Genomic DNA, 12,827 nt, shown 5'->3' on the forward strand with positions numbered 1-12,827 from the left:
AACAATGAGATGAACATCTTTATGAATTAAACTTAATTTTCACAGTGTATTTTCCTCAAATTTCAGGGAGAAATTATCAAGTTAAAATGATAATAATAGCTAGATTTGATGTGCACTGTTTCTTTTAATCACCGTGACAACGCACCGAGGTAGGGACAGCCGTTGTGCCTGTTTGGCACTGGAAGGACAGCTTGAGGCTGACTTACTGCTGTTGCTCCCCTACCACTCTCATTCTTTGACCACAGCTTCTGTCCTCCTCCTGCTCTCTCCCTCCTCATTATGTGTGTCTCTCATCTCAACCCCAGATCAAGGAGCTGCAGCTGGTGCTGGCCGAGGCCCACGACAGCCTCCGGGGCCTGCAAGAGCAGCTCTCCCAGGAGCGGCAGCTACGGAAGGAGGAGGCCGACAACTTCAACCAGAAAATGGTCCAGGTGGGTGGTGCCCAGTGCCCTCACTGCACCTACTCCAACCTCTCTTCCCTGAACCGAAGGCAAAAACCTTAGAGGTCCACGGGTCTTCAGAAGGCAAGAATGTCAGGGGAGACCGGTGTCTTCCAGCCCCATGCTCCTTTGGTGATTATGCATTAGCTGTGCTGGGCTGGAATCCTAGGCTTGTCATTGACTGTGTGACCTCAGGCCCATCCTGTCTCCTCTCTGAGCCTCAGTTTCCCACCTATGAAATATTGTCCCCATCAGAGCTGAAAACCTGTATTAGAAAGGCCACAGGCCTGGCTGATTATCAAGATGGTAGTCTTGCTTGTAGACGGCGTTTACTAAGCCCTTACTGTATGCCAGTTTTGCAATGCACTTTCCACACATCGTATCCTTTCAGCCTCATGTTTCCCCCTGTGAGGTGTCCTCATTTTGCAGATGGGGAAACTGACGCCCAGAGGGCTGAAGTGCTTTGCCTAGAGTTGTAGTTACAGGGCAAGGTGGGGCTGGGATTCGAATTCAGATAATGGGCTCCCTCTGAGCCGCGACACCGCGTTGTTTCCTTGGTATTGACATTCTCAGCCTTCCTCATTGCGAGCATGCCTTTGCTCTGCATGTGGGTCACCATCATTGCTTACCCTCCCAGGTTCCTCATTAAATGTGAGAGCACACCTGGTGTGTGCTTATTAGCTGATGTTATGGTTTTTATAATCAGACAGAGCCAGGTTCAAATCCCAGCTCTTTCACTGATTTCTAACTGATTGCTGCTGTTTTTATGAGTTTCCCATCCCTGGAGTAGCAGAGGGAAGTGTTTATTTCCAACAGAATGAGCTGCTAGCGGTGGAATCCCTGGCAGGGATCACCAACAGGCCTCTCCCGAATTTTCCTCTCTGCCCTTGTCTGAGGCCTGGAATGGGGTGGGTTTGTGGCCTGGAGACAGCTGGGGTGGCTCACGCTACTATCCCCCTCACAGCTGAAGGAGGACCAGCAGAGGGCGCTCCTGAGGCGTGAGTTTGAGCTGCAGAGCCTGAGCCTCCAGCGGAGGCTGGAGCAGAAATTCTGGAGCCAGGAGAAGAATATGTTGGTGCAGGAGTCCCAGCAGTTCAAGCACAACTTCCTCCTGCTCTTCATGAAGCTCAGGTGGTTCCTCAAGCGCTGGCGGCAGGGCAAGGTTTTGCCCAGCGAGGGGGATGACTTCCTTGAGGTACAGTTCCTCTGGGGTTCAGGCTGGGGCCGGGGTGGGGAAGATAGGACGGGAACGATACCCAGCTGGATAGACATAGCCCTGGGGCTCAGACAGTAGCCATCAGCTTGCAGCTTCCATCCCTGCTTTCCATCACTCATTCAGCATCTGTTTATTGAGAACCACCTCTTTACTGGGGACTGTGGCAGGTGCTGGGGATACCATGATGAGGACGACAGACTTGGTCCCAGCCTCGCCAAGAGGAAGGCTTTTGGGGGGCCAATAGGTCTTCAACACCTCTTTAGGTCTCTACTTGTTGGTTTCCTTTTTTAACAAACCTCAGAGTCTTCAGCAGGCAACAGTATCTAGGTAAATTAATAATCTAGTTTTGTTGTTTTTGCATTAGATGCAAACATGGTATATATTAATGTTTTTTACTCTTTTAAGGTATAACTTACATATAGTAAAGTGCACACATCGTAAGTGTACACCCCCCAGATACACAGTATAGCCCGACCCAGATCACGATGAGCACATTTGCAGTGCCCCAGGAGGCTCCCACGTGCCCCAGGCAACATGCCCACCCCCGCAGCCAGCTCTGTTCTGACTTCTCAAACCATTTACACCGGCGTTAATTTTGCCTATTCTAGAACTTCATATAAATCCATGTTGTCTTTTGTTTCTGGCATTAGCTTAATATAATTCTTTGAGATTCATCCATGTTTAGCGTGTGAAAATAGTTTATTGTTTTTTACTGCTATTTATTTTTCACTTATGCATATACTTATTTTATATTTAATGTTACCTTTGATTTATGACAATGAGCACTGGCTTTCCATTTTCAGTAATAATACAAACTTCCTTTTTTAGGTATACTTGTTTAAGTACAAAGAGTAGGTTGACTTAAAGGCATTACTGATAGTACAGGTAGTATTTGGGTGTGGCAGGAAACACGAGGAGTGGAGCTCTGGGAATGTGTGGAGTTTGGGAAGGACTCACATGGCCCATTTGTCCCTCAGCCTGTGCAGGACCCGTTGTCCTCAAAGCCCCTGCCTCCCATCAGCAGCAGCATGCTAACATTGCTAGGAGAAGGGGGGCGTGCAAGGACGTCATACCTCAGTCACATCCACCTGAGTTGGCATTCTCACCTTGGCTTTGGCTTTTTGGGTACAGGTACCTCTGGTCTAGCCCAGGCTTGGCCCTTCGCTGGTTCAAGCTACTCTTTGCCAAAGCCAGTGGGGACCAGTGGCAGTCCCAGTGTTCCCCTATGTAAGGCCCCCCAGAGTAGCCTGAATGTCCCAGGAGTGGAGGATGTTGGTTAGACCTGAATCTCTAGCAAGAGTTTCCTCCCCCAGCCCCAGTGGGGCTCATGGTTCTTCTCACAGGCCACCTGCCTCCTCCCCAAGGGCCTCTAGAGAGAGTCGCTGACCGTCATTTGATGGACATATTCCCTCCTGCTTTTTCCCTGGAATGTCGGACACAGAGGTGCCCCTATGAGAAGCAGTTCGAAAACCTAGCATGCCTGCCCCTTGAGCATCACTCTTTATGACACCTGGGGCCTCATGTTTGAAGCCACTCTCTGCTTTAGGACCACCCCTCCTGTTTGGAAATCCCACACAAGCCTCTGGATGAAGCCCAGTTTTTTTTTTTTTTAATAAATTTTTAAAATTTTACTTTAAAATTATACTAAAATATACATAACATAAAATTTACCTTGTTAACCGTTTTTAAGTGTACAGTTCAGTGGCATTAAGTACATTCACCTTGTCTTGCAACCATCACCACCATCCATCTCCAGAACTCTTTGTCTTGTAGAACTGAAACTCTTACCCATTAAATCCTTATTTATCCCCCCCCACCCCGCCTGCCCCTGGCAACCACTGTTCTACTCTCTGCTTGTATGAGTTTGACTTTTTTAGATTCCACATATAAGTGAGATATTGTAGTATTTGTCTTTCTGTGTCTGGCTTATTTCACTCAGCATAATGTCCTCCAGGTTCATCTATGGTGTCGCAAATGGTAGGATTTCCTTCTTTTTTAAGACTGAATAATGTTTGTATGTGTAGATCACATTTTCTTTATCCATTCATTCATAGATAGAGACTTAGGTTCTTTCAATGTCTTGGCTACTGTGGATAATGCCACAGAGAGATCCAGGTTTCATTTCCGCTGGATGTGTACCCCACAAGTGGTATACCCACAAATGGTAGTTCTAGTTTTAATTTTGGGGAGAAACCACTGTACTGTTTTCCATAGCTGAAGCCTAGTTTTGGCTGCTAGGGAAGATTCTTCCCCACACCCCCCAAAATGAATTGCCTGCAGGCCACATAGCTTATATTTTAAATCAGTTTGTCTCAGGCAAACTCCATATTTGGTGAAAATCTTTCTAGCCGTTTCAATGAACTGGAGTAACAGAAACAGAAACTTACTTGAAAAAAAAAAGTATAAGCATAGAAAATTAAATAATATCTGTGCCAGTAATAAATAGAAATATACATATTTCCTGAAGTAGGCATAATAAGATATAAAAATAACCACACATGTAAAATATATATGTACATATATGTATGTAATATGATATAAAGCACATGTATAAAAATACATATAAACAGATACACAATAAAATATGTATAACTATATAAGTAATAAACCTGATCTGTATGCATACTTTTAAAAAATGTATGTATCCACACATGCAGAATTAAAACTACACACGTGAATGATAACTCTCACATATTGAGTATTTTTAGTGCTCTGGGCATTGTGTTAAATGCTCTGAGTGGACAATTGCATTTCCCTTTTATACATGCCCTGGGATGTGGAAACACTTATCCCCATTCTACTACAGTTAAAGATCTTTGATTCCTCACCCTCAATTCTGAAATCCAGAAGCTTTGAGAACTGTTTTGTTGTGTCTAACTCAGTTGGAAAAAATTGACCTGACATTCGTTCAGCAGCAGAACCTTTATTTATCCCATGTCACGTTAATAGTCACATGTTTGAAGGGGCATTGTCGGTGCCCATGAGCACAGTTGTTAACACCAGTCTGGGCTGTTGTACAGTATACTGTGTAGGTGCCAGATTATCTTTCTAAATCCCGATTGATTCTGAATTTGAAGCACACCTGGCCCCAAAGAATTTCAGAGAAAGAATTGTGCACCTGTGTATATAGATAATCAAAAGTCTGTATGTTTAGATCTTCGTGACCAGGGGCAGAACTAGGTGTCTGTTCATGTACGCCCTGCTCCCTCAACATGCTTCCCAGCCTCAGAGCCTGCACTGATCCCAGAAATCCTTCTTCATTTGGTTTCTAGGACACCACACTCTCTTGGTTTTCCTTCCACCTCACTGGTTTCTCCTCAGTCTCCTTGGCTGGATCTTCATTTTCTCCCTGAACTGACCTCTTAACATCAGAGTCCCCAGGGCTCAGCCCTCAGATCGCATCTCTCCTTTACCTGCACTTACTGCCTCAGGGCACCTGTCCAGGCACTTGGCTTAAATGGCCTTTCTTGCACATTGCAAATCCAGAATCTACAGAATCTGACCCAGATGCACTGCCCACCCCTCCACTGCCCCCAACTGAGCCATCATCACTTCCTGCCTGGATTATCACCGTAGCCTCCTAACTGGTCTTCCTGCTTCTGCCCTAGCACCCCATCCTTCCACCAAGCATCTTGTGTTAACAAGGGTACCGGGAAGCCAGGCAGCAAGTACTCCATGTGGATGGTGCCACCTGGTGTTGTACCATTTGGAGCTCTGTTGCTATCCCGTAAAATATCTTAACACAGCAGCTAGAGTGATCTCATGAAACCGGAAGTCAAGCCAGTGTCTCTCCTTGGCACCATCCTCCTCTGGTTCCCATTTCACCCAGAGTAGAAGCCAAGGTCCCTGGTCAACCAGTCTTGGTCCTTGTATCCCTCACTTCCTCCTTGACTTTCTTGCTCTTCCTCAAACAGACATGTTCCCACCTCAGGACCTTTGCATTTGCTATGCCGTTTCCCTGGAATTCATGACCTGCAGATATTCCCATGCCTTACTATTTTACCTCCTTTAGGACTTTGCCCAGGTATCACCTTCTCTGTAAGGCCTTCCTTGGCCACACAGTGCAGCACATCTTAAGCCCCTTCCCGGCTCTCTTTCTCCATAGCACTTACTATTGTGGGACATGCCATCTTTAGTGACATTTCATGTATTTCACATATTTGTTTGTTTTCTTACTACTGGCATGGAAGCTCAGGGGGACCAAGGTTTTTGTCTGTCTTGCTCACTGATGTGTCTCCAGCTCTAAACACAGGGCTTGGCGCATGGTAGGTGTTCAATAAATATCAAATGAATGAATGAATGAATAATGAATGAGTGCTCCAGTCAGAAGGTGGCTTCTTCTGCTTCATTCTCATCCTGAACTAGACCCTGGTCCCCTGGGCTGGCTCCTGCCCAGAATCCATCATCAACAAACCCCTCCTCCCAGGAAGTCCCTTCTTTTCACCCAAACCTCTGGTTGACTTTATCTATAATTGTGAGGATGTCTGTGGCCCTTTTATTCCAACCATAGAGCCTACCTTGACAACGCAGCTGTTTATAAGTAGCTCTCAGGGATGTCTTATGGTCCTGGGGGCAGAAGAGATGGTGTGGGGGGCCAGCAGGGCCTGACTCGGCAGCTGTGCTCCTCCACCCAGATGGTGCCCAGGGATCAGAGTAAAAATTTGGGCGGTTGGTGCCTAGCTGGGGTGCCTTTGGTCCATAAACCTCCATTCTTTCTTTCTGCCTGGCTTTGCATCCCCCTTTCTATCTAGGCCACTGGCCTGTATCCCCTCCGCCTGAGGGTCAGACCCCAGGCATGATGCCCTCCTACCCTCTGTTGAGTGTGGTTTTTTTTTTTTTTAAATAGGTAAATAGCATGAAGGAGCTGTACCTGCTAATGGAGGAAGAGGAATTAAACGCCCAGCATTCTGATAACAAGACCTGTGCGGGGGACAGCTGGACCCAAAACACCGTGCGTTCTCTGCCTATTTCCAGTTCTGTCCTGTCCATCTGTTCCTTTGTCTGTCTAGTGATCACATCTTGCTGCTTTCCCTGACCCCAGTCCTACGCCGGGCACGGGAGCTGCAGTAAATTACTGCCTGGTCACTGGCCCCAGATGCCCAGTAAGTCACCCCAGGGCAGTGGTTGAGGGTCAAATGATGAAGTGTGGGGTCACAGGTGAGGGACCAGTTAATTCCGTTTGGAACGTAGAGGGGATGGTATTACAAAGAAGAGGGTCATAGGTGGTAGGGTTTGAAGGATGAACAGGAGCTTGATTAATAGAGAATAGCGAAAAGGCCATTCTGGACCAAGAGAACTGTATGTGCAGAGGTGTGGCAAGGTATTCCGAGACTGGCTGCAGCTTGGGATGTATACAGTGGGGGTAAGGACATTAGGCTGGAGTGAAGGATGGAAGGAGGAAGGGCTTTTGGCCTAGGATCAGGAACCCTTAAATCAAACCTTGGGGTAGTGAGAGCAGTGGGGTCAAGCTCCCAGGGTCACCCACAGTAAGCTGGGTTACAGGTGGGAAATGGGTCATGGGCCCAGGAGAGAAGATTGGGACCAAGTCAGGCAGTCAGGGAGGCTCCCTGTTTCAGACTCCCTGGCCTATGGTGGATCAGAGAAGACAGATCCCAGGCAAGAAGGACCCGGCTTAGACGCTGCAGAGCCTCAGAGAAGCTAGAGCTCAGCTCAGACTTAGGCTGAATAATTGTTGTAACAGCAGGATTTTGTGTTTATGTGAGGCTGGGGCACATGTCAGCCCAGGAAGGGGCCAGGGCTGGGCTTGTCATGCCTGTTTTATGGGGAGATGCCCCAGCAAGGTCGTGGGACTTGCCTGAGGCCTGGTAGAGTCCCAGGCTGGACTCTGGATGAGTGTTCCCAGCCCAGCCTCCCCTCCTCGCCAGTCCAAAAGCTCCTGACCCAGGCCTTGTCCCCGTCTGCAGCCCAATGAGTACATCAAGACCCTGGCCGACATGAAGGTGACGCTGAAGGAGCTATGCTGGCTGCTCCGGGATGAGCGCCGTGGTCTGACTGAGCTTCAGCAACAGTTTGCCAAGGCCAAGGCCACCTGGGAGACAGAGCGGGCAGAGCTCAAGAGCCATACTGCCCCGGTGAGTCTCCCATGTGTCAGAGACACCCCCCTGCTTGTTTCCCTCTCAGCCAGGGCCTCAGATCTGGGAGCAGGATGCCCAAGCTATGCTCTTAGAAGCATAGGAATCCCTTCACTTACCTTGTGGCCCAGAGACGGTGAGAGACTTGCCTAGAGTCAAGGGACCAGAAACAGTGGGGACTCGGGGGTCCCTGGTCCAGGGAAGGCAGGTGAGGGATTGACAGAGGAACACGGATTGCATCACAGGCCGCTCTGCTGCACCATGGGCTCACAGGCGAGGCCAGAACACTTAACTGCCTATCTGCACAGGGTGACATCCTTCTTGCTCAAGCCCAGATTTCTGATGCTTGCTGTCCTCATAAGGATCCCCTTAACGCCCTGCTACCTGGCTCTGTTTTGCTCCCTCCACCCGAACTGGGGGACTCCCTCCCTACAACCCAGATTATCAAAGGAGCCTTAACCAGGAGCCCCAGGTCTCTGCTGTGTGCCTGGAGGCAAGTTGCTACCTCCCACTCGCGTCTGAGAAGTGAGAGGGTGGGCCTCCTCCCACTTAGAGAGAATGCTCTCACCACCACTGCCCCGACCCCACGCCACAACTCTGCAGGGCCCAGCTGCCTCCATCCTGCCCCCGCTGCAGGCTGCCTTCCTGGGGATCACGGGCCCCTTGGAGGTGGGTACACTGATTATCTCTATTGGACAAGTGGCAAAACAGGCACAGAGGAGTTATGTTTCTTCCTCAAGGTCACCCAGCTAGTAAGGGGCAGACCTGACCCTGACTCCCCCAACCTCTGCCCTCCTGGCTCCCTATGACCATGATCCCATCTTCTCCCATGTTCAGACTTCTGGCTTCCTGGGGTCACCATTCTTTCCTCCCAATGCTCCCTGCAGATCTCATAGCTCCTGCCGCATCTGCACATCCACAGTGTCCACTGCTCCTGCTGCCCCCCAACCCCTGCCATTCCAGGCGCCCCTCCCCGCCAACCTGACCGCAGCCTGAGGGTGTGGGGTGCACTTATTCTTGAGATTGCACGTTTACCCTCTGCCCCTCAAGGTTTGGGGCCAAGAAAGCCATCAAGCTGGGATGATTCCTGTGCAGTCTTTATGTGACTGTGCATGCCCCCCACTAACTGTAAGCCCTGGTAAACACTGGTAAGAGCTGTTGAAATCCGTGAGAAGCAATAACTAGGAACCGCTGCCATTTTGTAGCTATGTGACCTGGGCCAAATAACCTCTTCGAACTTCTGTCTTCTCTGTAAAATATCGAAAATGGCAGTTATCTTGCTGAGTTTCTTGAGGACACTGAGATAATGCCTGAAAAGCCCTTAGCGTGGAGCTTAGTGGTAGAAACTGCTCCACACAAGCCTTGATTGTTAGGAAAGTTTAGTTCTAACTGAGGAGATCAGGGAAGGTTCCTGGGTGAGGGGTCCTCTGAGGAGCACTCCCTCCCCCTGCCCCCTGCGGGTGCCTGGGAGGGAAGGAGTGGGGAGGGCAGAGGGGAGGAGCCTCCTGGTGCCAGCTGTCCGGTTTGCTCTTCCTTCTGCAGATGGAGCTGAAGGCTGGGAAGGGGGTTGGGGAGCGGGCAGGGCCCGACTGGAAGGCAGCCCTGCAGAGGGAGCGGGAGGAGCAGCAGCACCTCCTGGCCGAGTCCTACAGCGCAGTCATGGAGCTGACGCGGCAGCTGCAGATCAGTGAGCACAACTGGGGCCAGGAGAAGCTGCAGCTGGTGGAGCGGCTTCAGGGTGAGAAGCAGCAGGTGGAGCAGCAGGTAAAGGAGCTGCAGAACCGCCTGAGCCAGGTAAGGCCTGCCCCAGCCTGAGCTGGCTTGAACCACTAGGGGGAGTCACTGTAGGCAAAAGGCCAGAGGGAGGACTCCTTCAGGTAAAGCTGGATCCGTGTGCTCAGAGACTGCCCTAGGGATGAGGTCTTTTTCTCCGTCAGTCTCGCAGAAAGGCTTGCTTTCCTCTGTGTTTTATTCTGAAGCCAGCTGTCCTTAAATAGGGCCTCTGTCAGTTTAGCAGTTACAGTGGAAAGAAGGTTTTCCTTTTCACAAGGCTCGATCAACCAGGTGGGAGTCATGTGCCCAAAACTAGAGCCTGCCAAAACCCCAGAACCAAGAAGGAAGAACCAAGGCTGGTTCCCCATGGAAAATTGGAATCCTCTGACCAAAAGGAGGGAGATAAGAAAAACAATCATTGACCATTAACACCGCAACTACAGTCAGCACGCACCCAGCTTACCAGACTGCTTTGCTCCACTGTGACTTTTTCCTTTGTTTCACCTTTTAATTTTAATTGTATAAGTCAGGACTTTATCTTTACATAGGACTCAAATATTGCAAAAGCATACTCCAACCCATTCTCTCCCTTTCTTGCTATTTAAATTTATATTCACAGAGTTTTTTTTATCATTAATTGAATCATAATATACGTATTGTTTATACTTTGCCTCTTTCATAGAGAGCTGTTCAGGACAGCGTGTAGAGGCCAGTCTCATTCAGTTTAATTGCAGTTTAACGTACCTAGTGTGGGAACACCACTTTGATGTCATTCAGCTGCCACTTAGCTGATATAGCTGTTCCAGGAATTGCAGCATGAATTAACATAATAATAACTATGACTATATTTGATATCATGACACTTGTCAGGATGCCTGTAAGTGGTTGGTTTCATGATCATTTTCCAAACCCACTTTGTTGGTGGCTCAGAGCTGCTACCCACTGGGAAGGTGGCTCCTAGTCCATGATCTGGGTCATCTGAGCTGAAGAGTGCAGCCTGGGGCGTGGCCCTGCACAGATCGGGACCCTGCTCACCAGCTTTGCCTGCCCCTGACTGCCCTCTTTACCCTTGCCCAGCTGCAGAAGGCTGCTGACCCCTGGGTCCTGAAGCACTCGGACCTGGAGAAGCAAGACAACAGCTGGAAAGAGGTGAGTGGGGTGATAGACTGTGTCACCTGGCTACACTGGGAATTCCTCATTTGTTGGGAATGTGACAAGGAGGATACTAATGCTGTCCCACAGGTCACACCCTCGCCCCTTAGGCTCCTCAATCCTGGGGTCTCTACTTCATGGTCCAGGCTGTGCTTTGGGACCTTAAAGGGCCCCTGCCAGCTCCACTGTTATGTGCCAGGAGAAAGGCTGAATGTCTCACTGTGTTTCAGCTGTGCCTTTCTCTAATGCAGGGCCTCTAAATAGCTGTGTGGTCTTGGGCAAGTCACTCTCCCTCTCTGGGCCCCAGTTGCTTCATTGGTAAAATGAGAATCACACTCAGCCCTGGTTGTGGAGATCAATTGGTGAAGTTTGCTTCTAAGCACCAGGTGCGCTGTCCATTTAGCAACACACTGAATAACCAAACAGTGAACATATGGGCCCTTGCTCATGACAGCTTGAGGAAGTGCTGTGTTAGGAGATTTGGTTGCAAGCAACGAAAACCAGTTCTGGGAAACTGTCTCAGGGGACCTGCTCTGGAACCAGGGTGGGACAAGCCCCGAGCAGGACCTCAGGTCACTGTTTTCACCTCCAGCTGAACAGAGGCCACTGGGTGCTTTGTTGCTGCCACTACATTCAGAGTAAGTTCTAAATGGACTCTCTCTCCTTGGGTTTTCCTTGGGTTCTGATTGGCCCAGCCTCAATCACATACCTGTGGAGAGGGGTCAGATGCAGTATAGCCAGGAACTGACCAACAGACATTCTAAATTGGTGCTGACATCACTCCTGCTCTCCAAGAGGAGACTCAGGCACGTGGTGTTGGGGCTCAGCTCCCACACTCACCTCCTGTTACCTTCCCTTCGTGTGCTAGTGGCCAGAACTGACCCTTTCCTGCCTTTCTTCCTTGACAGACACGCAGTGAGAAGATCCACGACAAGGAAGCTGTTTCTGAAGCTGAGCTTGGGGGAACCAGCCTAAAGAGGTGCAGGCAGCCACCCCCACCCCATGCTCCACTCTGCAGCGCCTCCCCTGCTCTGCCCCCTGCTCTGCCACTTTGCCTCCCCTATGTGCCCATGACTGTACCGCAGCTGAGCTGAGAGAACACTGGGATATGGTTTCTGTAGAACCCAAGCCACTTAGGAACTAGGAGATGGGATGATGGCAATTCTAGCCTATGATTTTTTTGGTTTGATTCAGGGCGTGGAAAACCGGGACCCCAGCATATCCCAGCAGGGAAAGAAACTGTTCAGCTCCTCTTAGCGGTCTTTCTTCCTCTATCTGAAGTTGGGAGAGTCCAGCCGGACATCTGTTCCTGGATTAGTGAACAGCATCCTCTGGGTTTAGCCAGGGAGACTTCCAGAACTATCAGGACCATCTCTCCACCATTAGGACACCCATGAAAAGAGTGAGGGCAACAGAATCCCACAGGGGCCATGCAAGCAGCCCAAACGAAGCCAGGCAGGCCCCAGGGTAGAAGGGAGCTCCAGAGTCATAGTGTGGGGTTTGAATTCCACCTCTGCCATTTCTGGCTCTGCCTTTGGGCTATACTTCCCATCTCTGCCTAGTGGGATAATAGGAACTGCCCCATAGAGTTGTCGGAGGACTGAATGGTCTGACATGGGCGATGCTGTCATGTATGCCTGGCACTTTCAGTCATCAGGCAGCACACGTGCCAGATCTGTGCCGGAGATTAAATGGTGTCCTAGTTTGGGTTCCCCCAAAAGCAAAGCCTGAGACAAGGATTTGAGTACAAATAGTTTATTCAAGAGGGGATTCCAGGAAAAGCCTGGAAGTGAGACAGGGAAGGGAAGGCATCATAAAGGGGGTGCCATCAAGCAGGTTATATGTGGGTGATTGGAGCTTAGTTTCCAATTTCGCTGAGGATCTCTGGGAGCCAGAGCAGAATGTGAGTTCTCCTACCCGGGGACAAGCCACCAAGTTTCACCCATTGTTTTTTGAGGGTTGTGTGTAGGGCCACAAACTGTGATATTTCTAGCTTCCTCTGGCTGGAGGCCAAGTGTGCTCCTGCAGATAGAAAAAAGCCCTCAGATGGAAAATGGCAGGTGCTCAGTGTGCTTTGTTGGGTGTGTAGGTGTGATGAGGGGCAGGGCACTGACAGCGTCTTCCAGGAGAGGTGAGCAGAACCTTTGTGGTCCC

General features: G+C 49.7%; 1 protein-coding gene across 2 annotated transcripts in view; it reads left to right on the forward strand.

Annotated features, from left to right (window-relative positions):
* The window catches only part of MTCL2 (microtubule crosslinking factor 2), a 63,074-nt gene that overhangs the window by 40,172 nt on the left and 10,075 nt on the right, over positions 1-12,827 (forward strand). For both annotated transcript variants that reach the window (XR_004130930.2, XM_010975209.3), the window contains exons 7-13: positions 306-431; positions 1,405-1,635; positions 6,503-6,607; positions 7,581-7,748; positions 9,291-9,542; positions 10,599-10,670; positions 11,582-11,652. Coding sequence is in view for 1 of the 2 variants with exons in the window: in XM_010975209.3 (XP_010973511.3) it covers positions 306-431; positions 1,405-1,635; positions 6,503-6,607; positions 7,581-7,748; positions 9,291-9,542; positions 10,599-10,670; positions 11,582-11,652 (1,025 nt within the window). In the remaining variant the exon portion in view is untranslated. The remainder of the gene's footprint in view (positions 1-305; positions 432-1,404; positions 1,636-6,502; positions 6,608-7,580; positions 7,749-9,290; positions 9,543-10,598; positions 10,671-11,581; positions 11,653-12,827) is intronic.

This window comes from Camelus dromedarius, chromosome 18 (assembly GCF_036321535.1).
Source record: "Camelus dromedarius isolate mCamDro1 chromosome 18, mCamDro1.pat, whole genome shotgun sequence".
NCBI lineage: Eukaryota > Metazoa > Chordata > Mammalia > Artiodactyla > Camelidae > Camelus > Camelus dromedarius.